Source organism: Siphateles boraxobius, unplaced genomic scaffold, assembly GCF_051911475.1.
Source record: "Siphateles boraxobius isolate OS27281-9 unplaced genomic scaffold, OSU_SipBor_1 56, whole genome shotgun sequence".
NCBI classification, from domain to species: domain Eukaryota; kingdom Metazoa; phylum Chordata; class Actinopteri; order Cypriniformes; family Leuciscidae; genus Siphateles; species Siphateles boraxobius.
In genome coordinates this window covers 7,324,875-7,338,752 of record NW_027509182.1, presented here as the reverse complement: position 1 = coordinate 7,338,752, position 13,878 = coordinate 7,324,875, and the positions used below count along the sequence as shown (strand labels likewise).

At 38.0% G+C, this 13,878-nt stretch overlaps 1 protein-coding gene across 1 annotated transcript; it reads right to left on the bottom strand.

The window, feature by feature from the left end:
- Positions 1 to 193: 193 nt before the first annotated feature.
- On the bottom strand, positions 194 to 13,551 carry lrwd1 (leucine-rich repeats and WD repeat domain containing 1). The gene is made up of 16 exons (XM_077206560.1): positions 13,441 to 13,551; positions 12,742 to 12,823; positions 11,632 to 11,866; positions 11,392 to 11,511; positions 10,420 to 10,566; positions 10,201 to 10,293; positions 8,534 to 9,016; positions 7,468 to 7,591; positions 7,261 to 7,367; positions 5,493 to 5,700; positions 4,267 to 4,339; positions 4,004 to 4,144; positions 3,794 to 3,897; positions 1,630 to 1,788; positions 1,359 to 1,468; positions 194 to 957 (listed from the first exon to the last, which is right to left on the bottom strand). Exons 2-16 carry the CDS (start codon positions 12,819 to 12,821, stop codon positions 808 to 810), a joined length of 2,334 nt encoding a protein of 777 aa, XP_077062675.1. The 5' UTR covers positions 12,822 to 12,823; positions 13,441 to 13,551; the 3' UTR covers positions 194 to 807.
- Between the last annotated feature and the right edge of the window lie 327 nt (positions 13,552 to 13,878).

Sequence of the window (13,878 nt, the reverse complement as noted above, 5' to 3'; positions counted from 1 at the left end):
TATGGTGAAATATGGAAATGCAGTGCAACCAATGGAGAGCTATAGAGGCAGAAATCAGTAACTTTCACTGTTACATATAGTTCCAAACCAATCAATCTGCTTCGGCAAAGTGTGTATCTCTGGATCAGTTCAGCAACTAGTCAGATTGGGAACATGTCCTACAACTAAGTGTGAAGCATGAATGAGAGTCGTGTAAATAAGAAAACGGTGTATGACACCAGTTTATTCATTAAAACAAAATATAAAAAGTCCTGTTTTGTCATTCTTTTCTGACAATCTTTTCTCTGAAATTGAAGAGGTTCTATTACGCTGTTTTACTTTCTTTAGTGTGTAATGTTGCTGTTTAAGCCTGCAAAGTTACAAAGCACAAAGACACTCCAAAGGGAGTTATTTTCAATATCAGTGTCACTGTTTCAGAACTTTTTAACTATAACTTTAATTATGAAAATCTTTTCTAGTAGACCCCAAAACAAAATTAAGAATTTGAAAAATGGCATAATAGGTCCCCTTTAATTTATATATATTTGTGAAGACCAAAATAAGAAAAAAAATATGAATTAGTTAGCAATAACAATTGCCTTCAACCTAATAAAACTAGTAAAAGTGGAAAAGGAACAAATTACACGATGGGTAAATTAGTCTTTCTCTGTCTCTTTGAGACAATAAGTCTTAAAAACTTCATAAATCTTAATCTTCATTTTCTTTTTAACTCCTGCTCTCCTCAAACAATCATCTCAGTTCAAGTCGAGTTCAGAAATGCAAAGCAATAAGGAGAAATACTGGCAGCAACTGAACATCTCTTTTTTCTCAGTGATTCACTCTCTTCCAAACCACAGCCATATTCTTGTCAGTAAGGGCAACTAAGTAATTTAGATCAGGATCCATGGCAATGCTGTTAATAGACGGCCCCTCTAAAGCACCCATTCCCGGTCGAACCGGCGACGGCCACTCCAGCACCTGAAATAACACGAGCAAAAGAGGAAAATGAGATCCAGGAGCTCTGTATACAACCATAAACAACAATCACTCCTTAGAGTTGACATGTTGACACTTTCTTAAAAGATTTAGTGTGTCTAAAATGTAGCTAACAAAATTATTTTGAGAGATTTTATTGAGAAAAAACTTGACAAACAAAACACCAATTGCTTACCTGATTTAACCCATAAAAATTAATTTTGTTGGTATAAAATAACACATTTAGGTTGATTCAACAATATTTAATAATATGTTTGACTATATTAATAAAACCAGATCATTGGGTCGTTATTATTTATAGTTCACCATTTTTTTCAGTGAATGCCCTAAAATATTATCATTAAATCCGTACCGTATCGCTAACCCAGCAATGGTTAACTTACCTCAGTGGCTGAAATCATTTTTCCACTCTTGAAGTTTTCCATCATGGTGTCTGTGATATGGTACATCCATAGTCTGCCTTGATCATCCCCACACACCACATAACCATAACCTACAAGAAAAAACAACCACACATCAGTTTTTCCTTTAGATTTTCTGCAAATATGCATACAAATCTCACCAGTGATTGGTACATTATTAATGAGTACTGCCCAGACAGATTCTGCATATTTAAACTTTAAACTGCATATTTATACACCCAACAACAAATACCTGGACAGGTGCCTAGAGACAGATATGGGATCTCAGTGCTGGACCACTGCAGCTCTGCCAGAACAACAGCTGCCACCTCTTTCTTTCTGCCATTCCAAGATGCCCGTGTGGCTCTCCAGCTCCACAGGTAGATAGAGCCCTGCATGTGGCTCTTGGACGCTAGGAGGAGAAATGACAACCATTATTAGTGCCTTCAATATAAAGGCCACAAAACGTTTTGAAGGAATAGTTCACCCAAAAAGTAAAAAATTGTCATTAATTACTCTCACATGTCGTTCCAAACCCGTAAGACTTTCATTCATTTTCAGAACACAAATGAAGATCTTTTAGGTGAGATCTGAGAGATTTGACAGTCACTTTGACGCTTCAAAAAGAGATTGTAAAACGAATCCATATGAATCGATATGATGCACAGATTGAATATAGGCTTTTATTTACATTTAAAAATTGATCAGTAAACATAAAATGTTAACATAAAAACATAAGTAGTAGTAAACATAAAAAGTAGCTCAACCGAACCTGCTTGACATGTGAGAACAAACCTAATGAGAATGAACCTCATTGAATTCTTGCAGAAGCTCAAACGTGCAGCGTTACAAAGAATGAACCTCATTGGTTCTCACACGTCAAACAACTGATGTGTGAGTTGAGGAATGTGTGAATAAAAGTCTAAATTCAATCTGTTCATCATATAAAGTGATTCTGTCTCTTCAGAAAAATTGGACTAAACAACTCAATTCATATCGATTAGTTTTTCGATCTTTTTATGAACTTTTTGAAGCGATAAAGTGACTGTCAATATAGGGACAGAAATCTTTCAGATTTCATTAAAAATATCTTCATTTGTGTTTTGAAGAACGAAAAAGAAAAACGAAACTCTTACAAGTTTGGAACAACATGTGGGTAAGTAATTGATGACTTTTGGGGTGAAATAACCCTTTAAGAGTCACTTTCTAAGAGAATAAGCCAGCAAGGCACAAGGCACAATTGTACAATTTACAGGTACAAAATGTCCAGAAAAAAAATTACGACCTTGAATTTTTTTGCAAATATGTTTATAATGATATATTTAGTGAATAATAATAACAACAAAAACATCAATAAGTAAGGGTTAACGTTAATGCCCGACCAGGTGTCCATTGTCAGGTTTTAATGGACGACGGCGAGGTGTGAACCGGCCGAAGCGCAGCGGATGACGGTTGCCTCCGCCCAAGTCCATTAAAACCTGACAATGGACACCTCGGAGGGCATTAACCCGCTTATACCATGGTCACTTGCCAAATATTTTTTTTTAAAACATTAGTTTATATTTTAATTAGGCTAAATCTAGTTTTTACAAATAATAACTTGCCTGACGGTTTATTTAGCAACCGGAGATATTTATAGTCCGCTCAGCTTGTAGAACTCTTCACGCTGTACTCTCCTCCTGCCTTGGTTGTCTGGACAGCTGAGTAAAACTCCCGCAGGGTCTCATTCAGAGCAGCAGCGGTAATTTTCAAAGCTGGAGTCCATTTCTTTTTGAACAATAAAGTCTCTGAGTGTATTTACTGCCCATTTCATATTTTTTTTCCTGTTGATCTCATCTTTTTCGTCTTCTGTTTGATTCAATTCTCCCGGTGTTATCTCTTTGTGTCGTTTCTCCGTTTTATTTACATTTTTTCTTTCTGCAGCAGCATCCCAGTCGTCAAAGTTGTCATATTCTCCATAAATGTTAAAAGAAATAACGAAGTCCCTCATTGTTGTATTAGTAGGCTATGTAATATCTAACTAACGTTAGATGTTTGTTTTGATAGAGCAAATTGTTAACGATACTTTGACTGCATGTTGCTATGGTTACTCACAGCTGTTGTAGGCAGCGCATTTATTTATTAATTTCGAATGGTAAACAGGCAGTTTCACCAGAACTACTTTACTAGGTGTCCTCTATCACTTTTTAACGGACACCCTGCAGCCAATCAGAATCGAGTATTCACCCAGACCATGGTATAATAACAATTATTAATCATTAAAAAAAAATTATATATATATATATATATATATATATACACAAGTATTAAAGTAATATTAATAATTAATAAATCTACTTTTATATTTAAAATATACATTATACATTCAATGTATTATTTGGTCAACTAGTCCTGTACTTTGCTTATTATTTACTCACCCACTATATCGTCTGAGAGGAAGCTTAGTCCGTCAATAGTCCGGTAGTTGTTTTTCTTGTCGTTTTTCTTGTAAATTGGAAACACAACCTCCATCTCCTCATTTCTGAAAATAAAAGCAAAGTAAATTTCAATAAAGAAACTTTTTTTCTTTGCCGCACAGATTAATCAGCAGAGGGATGATAATTTCTGAACTGATGGAAATCTCAAACCTCTTCTGTGTGTTTTTACTGAGCTGGATGTCAAAGACATACAGCCCGTCATCACAGGCCGAGAGAAGGTGTGTGTCTGGAGACGCGGGGAGCAGAGAGACATGCAGAGGAGTGGAGCACGTCTCCAGGACCAGCAGCTTACTGTGGGTAACATGAGAAATTCAACAGTTATGGACAAGTGGGGTAGAGTTTAAAAATTAAATGTAAATGCTTTTGAACATAAATGCAGCATACAATTTACTGGACAATAAATAATAAATAACCTGATTTTAAAGTTGTAATCACGATCCAGTCCACCAATGTCCCACAAAAAGATCTTGTTTTCATACGTTCCAGCTGTAAATAGAAACAAAGTGATTTTTAGTTGTGTCTATATAGCTCAAATAAGTTGTTATTCAGTCTATTCGATTAGTCACATTAGGGGCTTTTGCACCGGGTAGTTAGAAACTCAGTTATAGGAACTAGCCATCAGGGGTGCGTTTCCCAAAAGCATTGTAAGCCTAAGTTGATCTTAGAGACCATTGGTGGCAATGTGTTCCCCTATGGCCATTTTCCCGGTTACATTCGCACCGCCAGTAGGAACTCTGAGGCGACGTAAGCCTGCCGACGATTACTTAATTTAAGCGCAGCATTCAACAACTCCGTAGCATATATGTTGTGAAGTGCCTGGACTTCAGCGTCCCTTAAATTGCCGCCCTCTGCCAGGTTCCCGACTGTAGTGGGTGTGAGAGAGAGAGAAGGGGCGCTGTAACAACCAGGACTGGTGACGTTTGATGAATCACACCTGAAGTAAATGAAACCTTGTCACCGCCGCTGTTAAATGCAGAGTACACCTCTCCTCGAGAGACCGCTCTCTTTTTCCCGTGCATATGCACGCTGGTGTCCTCGTAGGCCTAGGAGGGAAGAGGGGATGGACCTGTACCCCCGAACAGGAAGCGGGCTGCCCCACCCCTCAAACGCTGCGGTCCCAGGGAAACAGAGCTGCTAGTGCTACAGAAGCCTCGCATCCCAGAATGAAGAGGGAATCACTTTTTCCCCTTGGACACTTTCTTCCTTTTCGGACATTTTTATTGAATGAATGAATGAATGATGCATTTATATAGCGCTTTCATATGTACTACTGTACCCCCAAAGCGCTTTAAAATCATATCAGGGGATCTCTCCTCAACCACCACCAGGTGTTGTTTTATTTGTGTTAATAAATGCCTCTCTGAGGCCTCAGGCCACAGCCACTGTGTCTGTCATTAAATGGCGTGTGCTGGTCTTTCGTATGCCATGCGTCGGCCAATCAACGTCACTAGCAGTTCCTATAGTGCTGGTTAGACCCTAATCTGAAGTAGGAGCTAATTTAGTTCCCCCAAAAGGCATTCCTATAACTAAAATCGTTCCCAGTTCCTGCAGTGGCAGTACTTATGCCAATAGTTATAGGAACTATGAAAACGTTCCTCCGGTGAAAGCCCCTAATGTATTAATGGTTTATTTCACTCACTGAAGAGAAAGCTAGCGTTGCGTGGACTGAAGCGCATAATGGAAATGGCACGCCGACTGGCACGAAACTCTCCGAACGCCAGGTTGACTCGGGGATGGATGAGCTTTACAAGACCCCTCTTTCCCCCAGCAGCCAGGACATTACAGGGTCGGGTAGAGCCTCCTGTTCTGGACATCAGCACAGTGGACCATGCTAGCGAGAAGAACTCCTACAAGACAACAGGGAATGCAACACTGAATGTACAGGCATTGGATGCACACAGGCTAGGTTGGATTCTGTGACATCAAACCAAAGAAAATAGAAATAGATTTTTCAGTGGCTGTTCACAATGGAATACAGTACTGTATACACTGTATTAAAAAAGGATAAGGGATCAGTAATGGCGCTTTTCCACTGCATGGTACGGCTCGGTACGGCTCAGTACGGTTCGGCTCGGCGCGGCTCGGTTCGGCTCGCTTCGCTTTTCCATTGCGTGGTACGACTCGGCTCGGCGCGGCACGGCTCAGTTCGCTTTAGCTCGGTTTCTTTTCCACTGCAGTTAGTACCGCTTCAAAGTGGGTGGGATTATGACTGATCGTTATAGTTTATCCGCTCCTCGGCAACTAACAAGAGGAACGTCTGCGCTTCTCGTCCACTGACACCGATTCAGCCATTTCTTTTTTGGACGTTTTTTTTCATCTAGTAAGTAGTTTTAAAACAGGTGCTACAGCGGTGGCTGTTACTGGCTATTTAAAACTAGCGGGTTTGATGTCTCGCAAATACAATGACGCTGGTAGTGACAATTCTGTCTGTCTGACCAATCAGTGATCTACAGTGCTTCCACGTCACATTTTAGTATCGGTACGGTACGCTTGGAACCTCAACAGAGCTAGTACCATTTAAAGCGAGCCGAAGCGAGCCGTACCGTACCGTACCATGCAGTGGAAAAGCGCCACAAGTGAGCCGTACCGAGGCAAGCCGTACCATGCAGTGGAAAAGTGCCATAAGCATACATTTCAGTAATAACCTAATAACTTCCAGTATGCTCTAGAGATTGATAGATAATTGGTTTTACCAAAAATGTCCTTTATCAGATATTAATTTGGTAATATGGGATCGATCAATTAACATTTCAAGAATTGCATGCAAAACTGCTATTTATAATATTAATCATTTTTTTAACATGCCATTCTTAAGACTCAAATGTAATTTAATTAATATTTTCTGTTTTGATTGTTGCTTTCCTGAAAATGTATTCCCTTATTCCTTAGCTTAACTGTAAACTGTAGTTTAAACTGAACGATAACAATTATTTAAATCTGATCAACTCCCTTGAAAACATTAGATTTATTTTGCCTGTTGATCATTTTATCGTTGTTGTAGTTGTTTTTGTTATAACAAAAAAAAAGGTGCTGTTTTTTTTTTGGTTGTGATATGAAATTGAACAAAAACAGAAGTAAAATATTAAATAAACATTCAAATAATCAGTATTGGTTATGATGAAAATCTCTCTAGTATATTCATTACAAATGGACCATCAAGTTGAGTGAATTGCATTGTGGGAAAAATATTTCTCAAAGTCTGCTCTGTTGAATACTGAACTGAACTCAGGTATTAAATGCATATGGAATATTTCCATACTGTGCACACGTACATACTGTATTATACAGACAGAAGTACTGAGATATGATTGTCTGAATAGCCAGTGTATTCCATGTCTCATTTATGTGATACATAAAACCTGGTGGAAAGAGACGGACGGTATTGTACAGAACTTCTTTGCACTCACCTCACCAGGAACCTTGTATTTCTTCAGCACATGTCCTGATTCACAGTCAATCACACACAAAGTTTCCCCTCCACATGTGGCAACTGTCCGAGACCCGTCTCTTAGATCTAACAGATTAAAAGCAATGGCAGACATATCAGATTAAAAAGACATTCAAGCATACAGCGCAGCTGATTTCATTTCATTGAATGACTTGACAGCACTCACCACCACCACTGCATTCCTGCGGCGGCTCAAAAGCACAGGCCCAAAGCTGCGTGCTGAAGTCGTCTGGACTGTCCTGTCGACTGTGACACTGCAGGACATGGAACGGCTGCAGACTCACCGGCTCCTGGAGCGGCAGGGGAGAGAGACGCACATTAACGATGCGCTAATGACCGTGTGATGAGCAATCAACAGTAAACTGAATACAAATACAGTAAATGCAACAATAGGAAACCCAAACTTAAAAGTGATTCAGTGGCAATAGACATGTAAATACAATAATCTGAGATAACCAAAACCACGGTCAGAAAGCTGATTAAAGTTCAAAAACAACAAATAGGAGTGTCTGAGATAAAATAATGAGGGGGGAAAAAATTAGTTTACAAAACATGTTTTGGATTCATGTTTTTATTTGATGACTCTAAAAATGCCATGTGGTCTAAGCAAAAAGTAACTGTAATGCCAAATTTTAATTACACCTCAAAAACATGACTAAATATATTCAACAACTATTTTACAAATATCAGAAATTATTTATGTATGTATTAATAAATATAATTAAATGCCACCAATGCGAAGCCACGTGATGTTTTACAACCTAATCCAACCTTGTCACAAAAAAGGTCAAATTATCTGCATTTTTTTCTGCATGTTGGTCAACACATGACTTTAATTTGGTATAAAAAGTTCTCAATTTAAATTTTAACCAAATGTTTAAAAAAATGCTTTTGTTTTAAAACAAATAACTTAAAGTAATAAATGCTGAAAAATACTTAAAACTACTTAAGGTTTTCAAGATTTTTATTCTTCTAATGAAGTGTTTTTTCTTATAATCTGACTTTCTCATCATAGATGATTTATATTCAAGTAATTGTTAATGTATCCTTTAACTATTAACTATCCTACAGTATTAACTAAACTGAGCGTTACTGACAGACCGGGAAGAAAGATGCTGCAATAATGTAAAATATGTGAAAAAATAATGTGTTTTTGAACATTCAAGCATAAAAACCCATTCTAGTAGATCCCAAAAACAAAGAAAAAAATAAGCGCCATGTCTTTGACCCACCTGAGGAACACGGAGTTTGACTCTGGTAGTTTTCCGAGGAGTGTTGGCAGTGGTCTGTTTGCTTTGTTGAGCTGTAGTCTGATCTTTAGCCGTTTTCATCGGACTCTCAGATTTCACCGGCCTTGATGTGGGCGTAGAGATGTCTGGCCTCTTAGATGCTTTTCTGGGGCTTTCAGTTTTGCTAACAACTTTGTGAGAAATATTTTCCAGGCGGCTTGATTTCCTTGGACTTCCCTCTGGAGTGTCCATGCTGGTCATTCTGGCATGCTTTCTGGGGCTGGACAGTATAGGGTCAGTTTTCTGTGGAGTGCTCAGCACTCGAGTGGATTTTCGTGGACTAGCCTCCACTGGAGCTGCACTCGCCAAGCGACTTGACTTTCGTGGACTGGCCTCTGCAGAAACCTCGGTGTTGTTTCGGGTTCTTTTCTGAGGACTTGTGCTACTGTTACCACCAAGGTCACGAGTCTTTCTCCTTGTAGGAGTCTGTGTTGTGTAAAACAATTAAATATACATGTTCTTTATCTTCTATGCATTTCTCACCTGGAATGGGAAAAATCATTTTATCTCTATAAAGCCTAGAGCAGTTGTTCTCAACCTTTTTTGGGTCAGCGACCCCCTATCCATTATCCCGGTCCCTTAACCCCCCACCACCACCACCATCCCCACCCCCAAAAAAGGGCGAAATGTCTTTTTTGAATGTATATTGCATACATAGTTTTAATAATAATAATGTGTATTTTTCACGTCCTTATTTACTTCTTCTTATTATCATTATTATTATTATAATAAATTCAATAACTTTTTGTTTTTGAAAAATTTACAACATTTATGTAACGAGCGAGTACATCATGAATCCATTTTCAAAACCGTATTTTTGTCTTATCCTGAATCACTAAAGTACTCCTATACTAAGTGTTTATACTGAGACTATTTTAAGGGCTGTGTTGCTTTCTCCTTGTTTCCACAAGCGCTTGCGCTCCCGTAGTGTCTGTTGTTGCTATGCAACCGTAAACTGTGCACTCCATTACATGATGACGAGGATTCATTGCATCCGATGCAAAAGATTAATTGATTTCTAGCCCTTGCATTAGCTTTACAACTAGATATATTTATGGAGATTAAACTCTGAATCAGGACTGTAACCACTAAAGGCATTAAGGGGGAAACGTCCCCTCCAATAATTGGAAATGGACAAATTGTCCCCACCATTATATGATATTTCTTAATGCTGCTCTCTCTGTTTGTTGTTAGGATGACAGACAGTTAAAAAGTTACATTTTAGGCTGGTCTGCCTGAGCAGTTTAACAGCGCTCGTCAAAATGATGGCCAATCAGATCACAGAAGGCGGGGCTTACTTTTCACTGAAGACGAGTGTGAATACCAAAGCAACGCTTTTAGTTTTTACAGTGAAAGAGTGCGTGCGTGATAAGTGGATATGTTTAACGACCCACAGTAGCATACAGTGATGCACCTTTTTCATTGTAATTTCACCATTTTGAATTGAAAATATGCTATAATTTAAATAATGATGTCATTCAAAACTGAATGTGACCAGGTAAGACACGTGTGTGTATGATTATATTTTGTCAAAAGGTTCATTAAACTGTACCATTAATATTTTGATTTGATTTGGCTTTAAATCGAAAAAATTGGGCCACCGTCTTTACCTCATTCTCCTTTGTTGGAGTAACGTCTTGGACTTTGCTTCCTTCTTCACTGCAGGTCAGTGACTTCAAATATTCCTTTGCAATCATTTCAAGCTTAAAAAGCAAAAAAAAAATAGTTAAAATGCAACCATAGAGACACAAAAATATAGAGGCTCTATTAATGCAAAAATCTGCGTCAGGAGGACCCAGTGAACGCAATAAACACACAAGAGTACCGACCCTAAACTTTGTGTAAACACTCAAGGAACTGGGGCCGTATTTGATTTGGCTGTAGGCGGCATTGACAAAACTCTTCTCGACAGCAGCCAGACTCTGTGCCGTAACAGGATCAGGGAGACTGAAGCTTCGTTCCCACAAACCAATCACCTGAAGGTGGTCGAAAAACAATGAAGAAATAATATACCAGTTTCATGGGATCTTTAAAATATACAAACTAACTGAAGTGAACAATAACAAAAAACAGACAGAAATATCCCATAGGCCCTGTTTATACTTGGTATTATGATGGATTTCGGTCGATCAGATCACAACTCTAAATACAGGCGTAAATGAGCTCTAAAAAGTTTTGAGCTTGTCCACTTTCGACCACTTCCAGAGTCGAAAATGCATTAGAACTGATTGCTTCCGTAGTGTGAACGCTCATGTGGTCGAATGTGTTCAAACAGCAACAAAAGACGTCTACTCTCCGCCTACTGACCTAATGTGTGGAGATTATGGATAGCACGCGAGCCAGACGGGATTTAAGCTTTGTCGGCTGGAAACCCAAATTTGGTTTGAAGATAAAAAACGTATCAAGAACAATGTTCTCTCAACATTCCTGATTTCTAACACACACTCACAGCGTTCGGCTGGTCTTACGACTGTCAGAGCAGAAACTAAAGCTGATGCTCTCCGTATTTATTTTCCGTCGTCTCCGGTCGTGTTCATATGTAAATTGCACAAGCTTACAGTATTTTGTCCATTAAATTGAAAGATCTAAAAAAACATTTTCCCGCCCATAGAGCCTCCTCTCGGAGAAATCAGGACAGAAGTGGTTGAAAGTGGACAAAAGAGACGGATTAAAACACCAGGTGTAAACGGGAATGTGTCTCCCTCGTCTACTTGTGATCCGATCGACCAAAATCTTAATACCAGGTGTAAACAGAGCAATGGGTGAAAATGATATTGATACGTGTAAAAGTCAGTTCTCACCCTCTTCCTGAGGATCTCAGTGCTCCCATGACGAATATGATGGGCCGTAGAGCTGATATCCTTCCCATTGAACATCCTCAGTCTGGGTAACAGGAAGATCACTTTGTGTTCATCATTGACCTAAAAAAAATAATTGAACAATTTATAGAGACAGCAAAATCGATAGTGTCAACAAACGCCACTGATGATGCTCTGATTTCAAATAAATATGAGGGTTGAATTTCAAAGTGTGATTCTCACTGTGAGGTAGAGGTTGTCCTCTAGTCTAAGTTCTTCGATGTTTCTCAGGGCTTCCAGTGATGTCACATCCTCCATATCGTTGTTTGAGCAGTTCAGGATCTTCAGGCATGGGAGACAGAGGCCTTTGGGAATCTCCTGCAACATGTTCCCAGACAAATCCAACTGCTCTAGACTACACAGTTTCGACAGCAGAGGCACAGGCAGATCCGAGCTCTTCAGACCCATGCGTGAGAGACTGAGCGGAGAATGCATGCATATATAAGATCATATATTTCAGAAAATTACGTTTTTAACCTAGTAAGGACATTCAAATAGTTATCTTTATTCTTTTAATACACTGGCTGTCAAATTAAGATTTTTTTTTTTGATAGCTCAGTCTTTTCTGCTCACAAAGGCTGAATTTATTTGATCAAAAATACATTTTATACATAAATAAATACAAAAATACATATCATAACATTTTAACATATCTGTTTTTTAAAATGTAATTTATTCCTGTGATGGCAAAGTTGAATTTTCAGCATCATTACTCAGTATAATATGCTGAATCACTGCTCAGTTATTATTAATTATTATTTGTGCTCAATTATTAATAATAGCTCTTATTGATACAATGTTGAAAACTGTTTTGCTGCTTAATACTTTTGTGGAAACTCTGATGGTTTTTTTTTCGGATTCTTTGATTAATAGAAAGTTCAAAGAACAGCATTTGAAATAGAAATCTTTTGTAACATTATAAATGGCTTTACTGTCACTTGAATCAATTTAACACATACTTGTTGAATACATTTTATTTTAATACTTATTTACCCCAAACTTTTAAAAGGTAGTATATTGCAGTTTCCACAAAAACGGTTTTCAACGCTGACGATAATTATGTTTCTTTCAACATATTAGAACGATTTCTGAAGGATCATGTGACACTGAAGATTGGAGTAATGACATCGCAGGAATACATTTCACAATATTGCTGTTTTACTGTATTTTTCCTCAAATAAATGCAGCCTTTGTTAGCATTAGACAAAAGAATTGTAATTATTATTTAAAAAAATACTTTTGACTGACAGACCAAAACGCATCATAGTGTGCCTTGAAATCACAAATTCTTACTTGAGGGTCTTGATCTGGTCCAGTTTGTTTGTCTTTGGAGAGCTTTTCTCCAGCAGTATCTTCTCTGTTATCTTCTCCATGGCTGCACACAGTGAAAGTGTGGGTATTGTGTTTAATCGGACCTTATAAAGGTGGGCTGGAATGATTGCATGTTTCAGACACTTTGTAAATCTCTTGCTATTGGGCATTTAGTTGTCAGAAACTTGTTTTGTTATGTAATGATACAGGACAAGTGGTCTATTCACACCCTATGTGGGCTCTGAACACAGGAGATTGCAGTGAAACTTTTGTAGACTAGAGAGCAACATCATTTACATTCCGCAAATACTGGAAAATGCTGAGTAAACAAAGAAAAATATGTCCTTATAATTCCCAAAAGAAATGTCAAAATATATTTTGCATAAATGCATTACTTTTAATGTGAAGTTTAAACTCACATATTACTCACACAAAGCAATATTGTTGGTAAAATCATGATAAAGGCAACTTTTAAATCATAAATACGATGCTGCATATTGTCTATCCGTTATAACCTATTTGTTAACTGATTATGACAATCGACTGCTTAACTCCTTACTGCATTTTATTTTTGCATGTTTATTGTGCGGTTGAGTTTAGTTGTGTCAAATAAACGTTGTGTTTTACAGACGTTAGAGTAAAATAATTTTATTGGTGGTCAAAGTGATTTACAAAGCTTACCTCTCACGTACACGCGGGGCCCAAGACCTGATTTAAATATAAAATACACACGAGGTCATGTGGATTAGAACGTCAGATCGTTTTCCCGGGAAAATGCAAATGAACTTTGACCAGCTGTGACGTTGGTATTGGCGTCATCATTCCGCCATATTGAGTGTGGCATTCTAGTCAGAAGACCAGTGTTGGGGATAACGCGTTATAAATAACGTGCGTTACGTAATAACATTACTTTTCTTGTGCAACGAGTAAAATAACGCATTACTTAATACATTTCCAAATTAATATTTGAGTTACCTTTTTAAAAAGGTAATGTGAGTTACTTTTCAGATGAAAAAAGAGAGTGATATTTCAAGCACACAGTGGGCAAACTTCCAAGGGCCCCAATGAGTTAATATACTCTTAATTACAATTATTTTAGAAACTAAAAGTAAAAGATAT

What these genes read in the sequence shown, in the direction of transcription:
- lrwd1 (XM_077206560.1), bottom strand. Translation starts at nt 12,821, where the DNA reads ATGGAGAAGATAACAGAGAAGATACTGCTGGAGAAAAGCTCTCCAAAG. An exon ending in GACCAGATCAAGACCCTCAA is followed by an intron (nt 11,867 to 12,741) that starts GTAAGAATTTGT and finishes TTCTCCGCTCAG; the next exon opens with TCTCTCACGCATGGGTCTGA. An exon ending in TCAAACTCCGTGTTCCTCAG is followed by an intron (nt 7,592 to 8,533) that starts GTGGGTCAAAGA and finishes CTGCCGCTCCAG; the next exon opens with GAGCCGGTGAGTCTGCAGCC.